The sequence below is a fragment of the Epinephelus lanceolatus genome, chromosome 4 (assembly GCF_041903045.1).
Source record: "Epinephelus lanceolatus isolate andai-2023 chromosome 4, ASM4190304v1, whole genome shotgun sequence".
Lineage (NCBI taxonomy): Eukaryota > Metazoa > Chordata > Actinopteri > Perciformes > Serranidae > Epinephelus > Epinephelus lanceolatus.
Window position 1 is genome coordinate 27,350,449 of NC_135737.1, and position 13,760 is coordinate 27,364,208.

At 43.2% G+C, this 13,760-nt stretch overlaps 1 protein-coding gene across 2 annotated transcripts in view; it reads right to left on the reverse strand.

Moving 5' to 3' along the window:
- The window catches only part of sik2b (salt-inducible kinase 2b), a 56,119-nt gene that overhangs the window by 6,715 nt on the left and 35,644 nt on the right, over positions 1-13,760 (reverse strand). For both annotated transcript variants that reach the window (XM_033632042.2, XM_033632041.2), the window contains exons 5-9: positions 10,953-11,077; positions 8,027-8,150; positions 4,390-4,616; positions 1,515-1,667; positions 901-1,059 (exon numbers count right to left, since the gene is read on the reverse strand). In XM_033632042.2, the coding sequence (XP_033487933.1) occupies positions 901-1,059; positions 1,515-1,667; positions 4,390-4,616; positions 8,027-8,150; positions 10,953-11,077 (788 nt within the window). The remainder of the gene's footprint in view (positions 1-900; positions 1,060-1,514; positions 1,668-4,389; positions 4,617-8,026; positions 8,151-10,952; positions 11,078-13,760) is intronic.

Genomic DNA, 13,760 nt, shown 5'->3' on the forward strand with positions numbered 1-13,760 from the left:
CTTACATAACCAGGCTCCATTCACGCAGATAACGCGCACTCTGTCTCTGATCTGTTTACCACACACACACACACACACACACACACACACACACACACACACACACGCACACTCTCTCTCTCACACTCACACACGTGCGCACACACACACACGCTCACATAAAACAACGAACACATCACTATTTATTGGAGCCAGGAGAGGGGGGGGATGGAAAAAAAATCTTGAAGAATGATATTGCATCTGTGTGTGTGTGTGTGCGCGCGAGTGTGTGTATTTCTGCAGGTGTGTGAGGCTGTCATCTCAGACGTCTTGTGTCTGTATTCCTTAATAGTCGGTCAGCTCAACAACAGGCCTGGAGGAAAAGGTCGCTGGTTGGCATAAAAAGAGAAAGCGTGAGACCACTGTGTGTGTGTGTGTGTGTGTGTGTGTGTCTAGGAGCCATGCAGGACAGGCAGCTGTCCTGTCTGATGTGAGTGCTGCCTGAGTTCTTACATAAGAGAACAAGTCAGCTGCACTCTGGCAGGTTGACGGAGGGAGCCAATGCTCGAAACCTCAAAGGAGTCTGGCGTACACACACGCACACACACACACACACACGCACACACACACACACGCACAGACACTTCAGATTTACAGTGAGTGGGTATGCTTATCAAAGCGAATCAATGTCAAGCTTATCGGGATAATGTTTCAGGACATACTTGTGCAGGCTGATAATGACCGTGATAACTACGGCCTCCATAACCCAAAAAGCCGGATGTCAGTGAGCTGTCCTGTTCGGACAAAGGACGAACACACACACACACACACACACACACACACACACACACACACACACACACACACACACAAAAAAGACATCCAGAAGCCTCAGGCTGTTTTCACTGGTATTGGACCTACTTTGGGTGTGTTGACGTCCTCCACCATGAAATTCTGCTCCAGGGGACAAGCAGTCTGGGGGAAGGTGAAAGCATCGGAGGAGGCTTGGGGCACAGCAGGGGAGCGCAACAGACGAACGCCCTGCGGGAGCAAACCCACCTGGGTTGAACCACTGGTTGACTGCAGAGAGGGAGAAAACAGAGAGTTCAACACAACATCAAAAATACCTTCTTCAATCCATGGCCAGTACTTAACAACATCACTGATAATAATGCAATTACAGCTACATGTAGCTGCGATGAATTTGACTTTGAAATCCAAATGAGACAGAACACCACGTCCTGGTTGGTGCAGGAAATGAAAGAGAAATTGCAGAGTGTCACTAAGAAAAGACAGTGGGTAAAGAAAATAAAGTAATGAATAATGTAACTGAGATCAAGGCTGGACTGAAAAGACTGGGCGAGAGCAGGTGAAGACAGAACCTGGCTGGGTGGATAAATGAATGGGTCACGTCTGTCTGTTTGTTTGTTCGTGGGTGCAGGTGTGAATAATGGAGCTTTGATCAGAGAAGCATGGATGGTAATCTCTGTACACATTATTCAGAGTCCACCCCTCCCCCATAGCCCCGCAGCTACCTTGACGACAGTCTGTTCAGCGATGGTGCTCGGCCGTCGCTGGCGGGCGTCAAGCCGCTGTTCCACGGGGAAGCTGCAGCGATGGGCCTTGAGCCGCTCCACCAGCAGGTAGTAGATAGCAGCAAAGTGGTTGTAGCTTTTGTTCTGCAGAGACTGGAAGATGACAGACAACATAAATGGCGGCGTCGGTGATTGAAGTTATTAATGAAGCACACCTTCCATTTTGGATGACTTAACTGTGACAGCTCTCAGGGAAAAAAGAAGAGTTATCTCAGTGTATCTTGTGTGAAATTGGGTTACTACAGCAGCTTAAAAGCAGAGTATGGATAAGACATACGACACATAGAATGTACTCAAAGACAGCAGAGTGAACATACTGCATATAAATTACAGCCTCTTCATTACACTGACAGAAATACTGTTTAATGAAGGAGTGGATATATTTTAGGCTACCAGTGTGCCAATTTACAGTCATTTTAATGTAATATTTTTAATCCATAATGACAATTCTGTATATAACATAACTGTACAAACCTGTGTGCAGATACAGAGTCAATATAAATTATTTTCAACAATCATCTATACAAAGCGACTGGAGCACCTGACCTTATGCTAGATATGCACCACGCACTATTGATGTATATTTTAGAGCACTGGTTCCCAACTGGTCCAGCCACAGGGTCCAGATTTCTCCTTAGTCATTAGGTCACGGTCCACACAGTTAGATACATTCAGTGTCATACTTGCATTTGACCATGTCATCGAGTTAGTTTGCTCTCTCTGTTAAGTAGCTTTCCATTACTCACTCACTCAACTGCAGGAAAGGGCACTTCAAAAAAAAGCTCTGTGCTGGAAATTCACTGTATGTTGTTTGTGTTTTACAAACTCGACATGTTTGCGAGTCACTTGCAGTCCATTCAGAATGACCCGCAACCCACCAGTTGGGAACCACTGTTTTAGAGTATGTATGGTGCTTAATTTCAGTTTTAATTCAGTTTCTTCTCAAGATTTTATTTATTAATGTTTCATATAACTCCATTTACTCATTTACTTATGTGACCTATGTTGTTTGTTCTGTAATTCGTGTGTGATGTAGCTGCTGTAAAGCTGAAATTTTCTATTGGGGCTTATAAAATATATATCTATTATCAGGAAATAAGGAAAAACACAAAAATAAACCAAACATTCATTGCACATATTGACCAATCATTGCAGCTTTTTTAAAAAATACACCGATCAGCCAAAACTTTAAAACCACTGACAGGTGATGTGAACAACATTGATCATCTTGTTACAATGCGATGTTCTGGTTTCCACCTGACACACTCTACACACCTAAACACCATTGCAGACCAGGTACCCCCCCTTATGGCAGTGGCACTCCCCATTTGCAGTGGCCCCCCAGCAGGACAATGCGCCATGCCACACCACAAAAACTGCTCAGGAGTGGCCCAAGGAACATGACAGAGGCCTCAAGGCATTGACCTGGCCTCCAAATTTCACAAATCCGAATCTGATCAAACATCTGTGGGACGTGCCACCTCACAACCCACAGGACCCAAAGGATCTGAAGCGCCAGGCACCAAGGGACACCCCTCAGAGGTCCTGTGTTCATGCCTTGACAGGTCAGAGCCAAATCCAGTCCAAGGAGCACCCACCGTGAATCGGGGGTACCTCTGGGGTACCCGCATGTCCCTCAAATGTTCAATCAGGTTGGGATCTGGGGTATTTGGAGGCAAGGTCAACACCTTGAGCTCTTTGTCCCATTCCTGGGGTCATTCCTGAGCAGTTTTTGTGGTGTGGCAGGGTGCATTGTCCTGCTGGGGTGCATTGCCATTGCCAAGTGCCATTGCCATAGGGTGGGGGTACTTGGTCTGCAACGGCGTTTGGGTGGGTGGAGCACATCAGGTAGCATTTATATGAATGCCAGGACCAAAGGTTTCCCAGCAGAACATTGCACTGTAACAAGATGACCAATGTTATTCACTTCACCCGCCAGTGGTTTTAATATTTTGGCTGATCGGTGTAGATATTACTGGAAAGAACCACGGCATTTAAATATATAAAGATTTAAGATGCCAAAAAATCTAATACTGGAGAACTTAAATTGCAAACTGCATTTCCCATGTACACTTCCATGACAAAGCAAAAGTGTGCACAATTTGATGTTGTTATAACTCGTGAATCTCCTTTTGTCAAACATTTTCCAAGACTAAAGTCCACTGACTGATTTGCACACAGACCAGAAGAATGCAGGGCCTTCCCTTAGTCAATATAGCAATTTATATTACAGCACTCAAACCTCACTTCAACCACTTCCCACCCAGGGGCAGACTTTGCCATGAGGCACAACAGGCAACTGCCTGGGGCACCCAACTACCAGGGCCCCTAATAGGTGCAGATATACTCTGCAGCTCAGATCTAATACATTTAGAAATATGTTCCCATTCTACCTTTAATTCACAACTAACCATAGTGAACAAAATTCCTATTTCAAATTCCCAATTCCATTTCAAAGATGAAGCCAAGAGCCAACTAATGAGATGTTTTGTGTGTGAGATCGTAACCTGCAAAGTATCTATAGCTGTCAAATAAATGTAGTAATGTAAGAAGTACAATATTTGCCTCTGGAATGAAGACAGTCCACAAGTAAATGTGCTTAGTTTCTTTACCCTATGAACTAGTCTAGTAAACAAAGACCTTATTCCACATGTTTTAATCCTTACTATATCTGTATGTTGCACTGCTAGGCTCTCACCTTCACCATTCTGCTTAAATGCACATATTAAAACTGTTATCTCATCACAGTCTCAAGCCCTGACCTTTAAACCACTTCATACTCCTGGTGAATAAATAAAGCCAGCTAAGTCCTCACCTCTATAGTCTTGTGCTGGTCGATGCCGAGGCTGTGCATCAGGCGGAGGACCTGTTCGCTGTACTCTCCCACACCCGCCTCGCCCTCAGCAGACAGAGGCTGCTGGTACAGGACAGGCCTCTGCACAGGAGCGTACAGAGCCATCCACTTGTGCTCCTTGATCTGGGCCACAGATAGACGCTTCGATGGGTCCAGGACCAACATCCTGCGGATCAGGTGCTCACAGTCTGTGAGAGGCGGGAGAGAACGATCACAGAGGATGTGACAAGGTTTTTATAGCTTTTCATGTTTTAGGATCACCACTTTTGAAAAAGGAAGAGGTTGTTTATGTTCAATAATGCTGAGTACGTCTTGTGTAAGCTATGATGAAGCAAATTAAGCCACAAAGCGTCATGTTCTTGTCAAAGTAGCCCAGAGGAAGTGGAGCAGAAACAACACTTAGGAGCTTAAAGTCTGCTGAAATCTCTGCTTGGTTTGAACAGTGTGTCTACACTCTTTTCTACTTTCCTCCCCTCCTAATGAGAGCTCCTCACCTCTAGTTAGTGGCTAGATGAGTTTGACGTCAGACACAGCTGGGTTCTTAACAGGATTACAGTTCCCCTGGCTGTGCCGCTTTGGCCTGCCTGCACCCCTACTGCCTGCACTGAATTCCTGCCCGCCACACAGCATCTTTACCCAAATACCCTGCTGCTATGGTCTCAAGGAACGGGTGTGTTCTCGATTAATAGGTTCTGCAGCTAATTTCCTTGATCTTTAATGATTTCCACTGTGAGATTTCATTATGAATGAAGATGCAACACAGGTATTTCAGAAACCTTAAAAACAAAACATCTAAAAAAAATCTAGTATATTGTCTTTAGTCCAATTTGGACACTTCAGAGGCTTTAAATAGTTTAGAGGCAAACAAACCTTTCAAATATATATGACACTAGACCAATCAGTAATTTATGGTAATATTATAATCCTACATTCATTTGAACGCCTTCTCAAGTCGGAACAAGAACTCAGTAAGTTGGCGAAAATGTTGGTACAAAACTTGCCAAGTTGATGTCATATATGCAGAAACATGGCGGCCGAAAGTGTTCAGTTGATGGTAATAAGCTTTTTTATTAATTCACATATTGTATATCAATAATTCTCATATTGCATATCAATTTTTTTGCATGTAATTTCTAACTGTTAGCTGCTGTCTGTGTAGAGTCACCTAGATTAGTTATTAGCTTTATTCCGGTGAAGCAGTATTTTGGTAGTTTTAGGGGATGTGCTGGTGCAGCAAAAAGTCTGGGACAAAATCATGTTGTAATATAAACCATCAAACTGTTATGCACATGTTGGTTAAATGCTCACACACCGTCTTTGTAGCCTCCATGTTGTTTTCACATTATAACTTATGAACACAACAAAGCCAGAAGAACAACTTGCCAGCTCGGGAATGGGACCATCCAAGGAGACCATGAATGCAGCGTTAAAGTCTTAGCTCTCTCCTTATTCTGCTGTTCTACTTATGTCCATGGATATCCTTTCTTAGGAGTTAGGAGAGAGTAGTTCATAAGCCCATGGACATGGCTGCCAACATTAACTCCCTGCTTCACATTCTTCCCAGTTGCCCTGCTGATCTACTAAAGTCTTCTTACATCACATTTTTTCTACCTTCAGCCGACTCAATTTTTTCCCCATTATGTACATAACCAGCATGTTATGTTGCTGCACTTTTGCCCCATGCTGTGGCATCTCAACAGCATGAGCAGCTGCTTAGTTACAACACGCTTTAAATACAATACAGTACAATACAATTTGTTTGACCCAGAAGTTACTCAAGCTCTGCTCGTTGCTACAGCCATGTTTATAGCAACAGTTAAAGCTGAGCACATTTTTTTAAGCTACTAACCACCAGGGAAGGTTGGATTATGTAAAAGGGCCGGCACTGTATAACCATCTAGCCGGCTGGCGGGCTGATTGATTGGCACTCTGTTCTTCGCCAGTACATTACACCACCATGACTTAACCACAGAACCATCCCAGTTAACACTTGCAGTGTCCCAGTGGTGTAGAGTTGCACCAAGTTCCCCAATGAAGGAGAATGGCACTGTGTTGCAATAAGTTGGAGGGCACAGAGTGGGTACTGTAGCTGACTACATCTTACCTCTTTCATTCACTTTATAAGACACGAGCTTAATAATGACAGAGATCAACCAAAACATAAACTGTAACCATCATGGATGACTGTGAACATGAGCAGAACCCTACATTCTGACATTTATGAATGAAATGCAGCACCAACTGCAATTCAAGGCTTTCTTACATCACCAAATTTCCTTTGAGTTTCAAAAACAACACCCTATTTTGTTTCAGTGTGGGCTGTGATCGGCTTGCTGCACTTCTGCAACACATGACAGAGGAAACAAAATGCCACAAGCAGCATCAGAAGCAGCTGAGCTTCACAAGGCAAAGTGTTTATTTTTATTTTCAAATGGGAGTCAATTAGAGCTGAATAAATTAGCAGATTAATCTATTTGTTGATAACAGAAAGCTGTTTTGCAAATCAATTAATCACTTAGTCTTATTCTGGGTAACATGATTCTACGCTATTCTGTGCAACTGTCTACCAGGTCTGTGCAACAGCACAGAGGGACAGAAGACAGCATCTATTGTTGTTATTAAGTCAGTAATTTGGGAGTAAACCACAACGTTGTAGTGAGAGTTTACTGTGCGGTGCTAGGCTGTGCTCTGCACCACAGTCGTGAGAGGGACGAGAGGAGATGAGATGGACGGTTTCTGGATGAAGAAATCAGCACACTCTGTTCTCCTTGTTCGGGGAACAGGGGCTGGACTGGGGGTGGGGAGGCGGGTTTGAGTGTCAGTCTGGCCACAGAGCTGACATTACACTCCTACATTCCCCTTATGTCTTAATTGTTTCAAGGTCCTGAGCAAATCTGCTCAACTCTCTCACCACACCCCCTGTGAAGAAAGTCCTGCAAGACGTACAGATGGGACACAGAGGGCCACAGATGGACAGGAAGATGTCTCACAGATACAGAGCCTGAGTCAGACAGACATACAAACAGACAGACAGGCAGGCAGAGTCTCCTCGGAGAGACAGACAGGCAAGCTGCTGGAAGGCTTCACTGGCTCTTCCCCAGGTTACATAAACAGCTCCAGCTCTGGACTTAATCTGCTGCCAGCTAGCTAGCACAGCCGCTAACAGCAGGGCTCCTTTGAGACAGTTAGCAAACCTGACTCACTCTGCAGCCTGCATGCACGCACATACACACTGGCGCACGTATACACATTAAAGAGGACAATGACAGAGTGTCTTCTACTGTGTCCCCTTCAACTGAGCGTGATGCTCTCTCCTTAATGAAATGACCCCCTGACTGGTGGCAGTGAACATTCAACAGTATGATGGCTCAAGCAGAAGAGTGTGATCTATTCATCTAAGCGGCAGTGTTCCTCACGGGAATTTTCATGCCATTTTTTCCTCGGATCAACTACATGAAGTGATAAGAAAGACTTGAGGATGTCCGACAAGTAACACTGCATGCGTTAAATTTACAGGAATGTGAGGTACAGAGAGGTGGGAGTTGGCATGGTCTCTTATCTTATTTAATGCTCAGTATTGCACAGAGGCTCTTCTTACCTTCAGTCATGAAGTAGGGGATGCGAAACCTCCCTTCTAAGACTCTCTGTCGAAGCACAGGCAGAGTGGGCCCATCGAAGGGCAGAGCACCACACACCAGCACATACAGCACCACCCCCATACTCTGTGAACATGATAGATGCACACACAGAGAGCAAGGTCAGGGCATTGGATAAATCAATCAATGCGTCTGGATGTAAATAAAGCTATATGATTATTGTTGGCAACTGTTACACAATACACACAAATGCATAGTCTTCACTCACAGAGAAACACAAACACAGAAAAATATGGAAAGTGATTGCAACATACAGCAGGCTACAGACTGTGGCTGGGTAATCAGCGTCATCTGGCAGAAACAAAAGCTGCTGGCTTAATCATCAAGACTTCGTTTTCTTTGTTATATATATATATATATATATATATATTGTATACCGAATGCTACAACACAATAAAGTAGGAAATAACAATTAAAATAGATTAAAACAGAACATTTAACTACATAGCCCACAGTGGTCGAATTGAGGGGGGATGAGGGGGATGCCATCCCCTTTGTTAGAAAATTGACCAAAAAGCATCCCCCTTGTTAATCTCGAATCTGTGTGTGCAGGCACAGACGTAATTTGAGAGAGGGACACAGGGAACATGTCCCCCGCACTTCCCGTATCTGTGCCCTCCGTCCCCTGCACTTTTTGCAGCCGTTACAACCGTTCAATTCGTTTTTAACATGTGGTAACGTGTTTTTCCGAGCCGTCTTTAAACGCACCATGAGTAGACTGCGTCAGGCGCATACACATGCTGTCATGTTGTGATCTGAATCAATCGCACAGATGAGACAGTGGATGGACAGTGCCACTGTGTTAACTATGTTCAGCAAACCAGCTAGCAAGAAGCAAAAAACCTTGTAGCTACAGTTTCTTCCAAACAAACCATGTAAGTTGAGTAATGCTGTTGCATGTAGATAATGTTCGCTAAATGATGACTAATTAATAGATGCCAATGTATCAAGTTAAGCTAGTTAACAAGAACACTAATATTAATGTTACCTATGTTAAATCACTTGCTAGCTAGTTTCATGCTAGGAAAAAACCCACTCCTCCTTAATAAGAACTTGTGCTCACTAATGCTTTGCACATATTTTTTTAATCTTTATTGCTACAATATAAAGAGCAGGGTCAGGGAGGAGACAGTGGACCAGAGGCCAGCAAGGATGATCATGCAGGGTCCTTACAGGTGAGGAGAGATTATAACTGGCTGAGAGAAAATATCTAGAGTACAAAAGTGACTGTGCGATTAATTTCCACAGCTATGTCACCACTACTATTCCTAATTCTATTTATGAATTTTGCTTTGCACATTTATTATCTATATTAATGCAATAGATAGAAGAGGGACAGGGAGAAACCAGGCAGGTATCAGGACAGGGACCTGACAGCATCACCAATTATCAGCCCAAGGAGTAAGGAGAAATTATAACTGGCTAAGGAAATGTCTATAGGATAAGAGTTACTCTAAGATTAATTTTCACAGCTATTTTAGAACTACTCTTATTTATACTCTAAACATTTTTTTTGTCTGTATTGCAATAGCAATATTACTGCATTATTTGTGTTTTTAAAGGCAGCAGGTATAGGTCATGCCATTTTTCTTTATCTTGATTAATTTTGCACATCTGTGCTGTCATATTTGATTATGTGTGCATGCAAAAAAATCAAAGCTACATTGCATCCCCCTTGTTAAAAAATAACAATTCGACCACTGGTAGCCCACTTACTTACTTATGGTAGAGGCACCGATATCAAAGAAGAACAACCAAGTCAACAAAATCTGCAAGTCTACAGAACTGGACAGGTAAAATGCCTCTACAAAGCTTCCACTGTTGGACAACACCATGTGGCGGAAAGAACAAAACTAAGGTTGCCGCTGATGCTTGGCGCTAGTTACTAAAATGTTCATGCAAAGGGTACTTCCTGTAGCTCTGGTTGAGGGTGAGAGGCTGTCAGTGAATAGTTTTTAAAGATTATTTTTATTGGCTTTTTTTGCCTTTGTTGACAGGACAGAAGGTGAAATGGGGAGACAGAGAGAGAGTGCAGCAAGGCAATGCCTCTGTACATGGGGCACTGGCACTATCCACTACGCTACCGATGCCCCGTCAGTGAATAGTTTGTTGGGGACATGGAAATGTAGATCTGTGTGGGTACATGAGACCCTAAAAAGGAGGTGGATCACAGGAGTACCACGAGTTGGTCCAGGAGCTTCTCCTCAATGATGGCCGTTTCCAAGCATATTTTAGGATGACTTGGGGGCAGTTTAACAACCTGCTATCTATCGTCGGGCCTAGCATAACAAAAATGATTACTAACTAGAGGGAGTCCGTTGGTCCTGCCGAGCGACTGAGCACCACCAGTTTCTCCATTATAACCAACTTAGTGTCGCAACCACCACGGGAGGCCCGCCTCTCAAATCATCCAGTTGGACAATGGGAAAAAAGCTGAGATGATGTGGGGTGTTTTTTTCCACCCAGAATTGAACTTTTTTCAACTTGAGGAGTTTAAAATGCCAAGCGCCTAGAGTGCAGAAACATGGGGCATGTAGCAACGCAAAACAGCACGCGAAAAGCTTAATCCTCGTTAAAGATAATTACAAAAAGCTGCCTCCAGCTACTAAAACACTTTCTGTGTGATCAGGGCCTCAGGAGTCAGCAGTCGATGACGGTATAAAACAGTCAATAAAACTGTTTAACGGTTATGAATCAGCGCAACCACAAGAGGTCCTTGAGCAAACAGTCATAAATATGCACAAAAAATATGAGGCTGATTGGTCCAGTAGTTTGTGAGATTAGCTGCGGACAGACAAATTAACACACACACACACGACCAAAGAAGATCTCTTACAATTGCCTACTCCATGCAATCACTCATCTTACCCAGATGTCCAGCTGTGGACCCTCATACTGTTGGCCCTCAAAGACCTCTGGAGCAGCATAAGGCGGGCTGCCGCACCACGTGGCCAGAGGCTCCCCAGGCTGGAAGAAGTTCCCGAATCCAAAATCTGCACCAAGCAAAACAGCAGGAGTGGGTGGTCAGTGGTTTAGGAGGAGAGGTAAAGATAATACCAAACATAAGAGCTTGTTCAAACTGTAAAGTCCTTGTATAGGCCCCATGCTGAACACAGAGACAAAAAGCAGAGGTTAGGTACATGGTGAATATGTTGAGTGTTGCGGCAGTGACTGATGAGCAGGCGTCGGTGAAAATGCACAAAGAAAACATCCAGAACAAAGGTGGGTTACGTCTTGTAACTGAGAGCTTATTAGTGTCTCCATGGGGTCTGCAGGTTTTGCATAATGTAATATGTGATCCACATTTTTCTTCGTTGAGGAAACGGGTCTTTGTATGAGGTAACCTCCCCAAGAGACTGACATGAGGTCATCAACGCTGTGCTCTGATTGGCTGTCTGTGAAGTGACTAAACCTTCAGATTTCTGTCTTGTTCTTCTGAAGAATCAAATCTCACTCACTCTTGCACAAGTACACTCTGAGTTCACGTATGCCTTTCATTAAAATCCAACTGCAGTTACATCTGCCAAATCACACCGAGCCAACTTGCGTGCCTGCAATTACTCAGCCAACCCCCTTTTTTGTATTAGTTTGTATCAGTCTCCCTCCCTCTCATCCCATCTCCCTCGTTCTCAAACTTTCTCCAGTAAATTATCCTTTGTCTATCCTCCTCATTTGGTTCCACAAGACTTGTTAATGGTGCTCACTTCTGGTGCCGAGGTAATTAATCCATTAGTGCATCAACAGAAAATTAATTAACCACTATTTTGATAATTGATTCATAATTGATTCATAATTCTTAGTAATTTTTCATGAACAAAATCCTTAACATTTGCTGGTTGTCGCTTCTCAGATGTGGTTTTCTCAGCCTCTTTTTATTTCTAAGTGGAATCTTTTCAACTATAAAACAAAATAATTCATTGCTTATTTTGTTCGTTATCAGTGGGGCCCTGGGATGTGTCATGGGACCTGACAGCTACAGGAGCAGACAATCAAGCTCATTTAAACCTCCACCCCCACCCTTTTTCCATAATTCGAAACAGTTACATAAACAGAGAAATGTACTGCAAAACAAATAAATAACACTGATTAAAAAAAAAAAGATCAGTCTTACATAATGGGGTTGGAGGTGATGTGGGTTCACACACAAAGGCACACATGCACAGTAAGCAGTGTGTGAGCGTAAGAGACAGTATGTGTGAGCAATACCTTTTCTTTTGCTCTGTTCTGCATCATGATGCTTTACAATTACCTACAAACAATATACACATACAGCTAGCAGCAACGCCACATCACACATTGCATAGAGCTGCATTTACCAGCTTTTATTGATCATTTAATCTAGAGATCCATCCACCCATTATCTGTTACCATTTACCCTATTCAGGGTTGGGCGGGGCTGTTCCAGCTGACATTGGGTGAGAGGCGAGGTGCACCCTAGGCAGGTCACCAGACTATCACAAGGCTAATCTCTAAAAACAACAGGAAGACTTGGGATCACAAGTGTCCTGGTTTCTGTTTGTAGTTTATTTTTAGTCCTAGTAGTGTCAACCAGTCACGTTTGAATGACGGTAAACAGTGCATGCGGAGAGGTGGAACGAAGCGGCTGAAATGCAATCTTGAAACCCATCAGCTATCGCATGACGATAAATTAGCTTTCTATTAGCCTTTGTAAAATGTGCATCACTTGCAGCTGCTATCTGCCCCTTCTCAGGGTCAGATTCACAAAAGATATTGTGCTCGTGATATTACCGAGCAAACACACCCATAAAGTTTTGCAGCTAAGTGTAATTCCACCATTTTGTAACTCTTTTAATTATCCAATTTTAAAGATTTTAATTATTATATGTCAAAATATAAATGTGCCTTTGTGCCAAGAATACACAAGGCAGAATAACAGCAGAGAGAAAATGAAAATAAAAATTTCAGACCTACAGGCTAAACTCCTGACTGAGGAGGTGCAGAGGCATGCCTGGCAGGACGACGCCTTTGCTTGACAACAACCATTGCTGCCATGTGTACTTGAACGTCTGGGTGTGACAACCCTTACAAAGGAGCTTCAGTTTCCACCAACTTTCTAAAGATGCTAATAATTTTACTGTAACTGTGTGTGACTATTAGCACTGATTTTTGTGCATCTGACCGTTTGTGCAATGAAGCTCATTTGCCAAGAAAGGGGCGAATTTTATGGTGAATGTATGCATATTGCCTAAACTAAATACATGTAAATACAACAGGAGCACCAAGACACTATTTTGCATTTCACCTTTTGTGGGTGCTTTGAGAATTACACAGTTTCTTTTTGTCTTATTTGTGCAGGTTTAGCAGCCACAAAAGCTGTGCAGTCCTTATGTGAATATGTCCTTGAATTTCTTAGAGCACTGGTTCCCAACCTGGGGGTTGCAAAAGCTTCACAGGGGGGTACAAAGCCCTCCTGATTGTGAGGTGTGTAAGAAAACTTTTTCCAAAAATATGCAGTAGGCCCACATCTCAGCATTTCATTTTTTTCTGTGAAATTGGTATTTTCACAGTTAAGATTATTATTAAAGATAAAGACTTCTATAAAAAAAAATCTCACAGGATAAGGACAGGGTGAAGACCTGAACACAAGCTACAGCCAAAGAGCCTTCACTCTCTGCTGAAGAGCTTCATCCTGTGTCAGAAAAGTACACAGTTAAA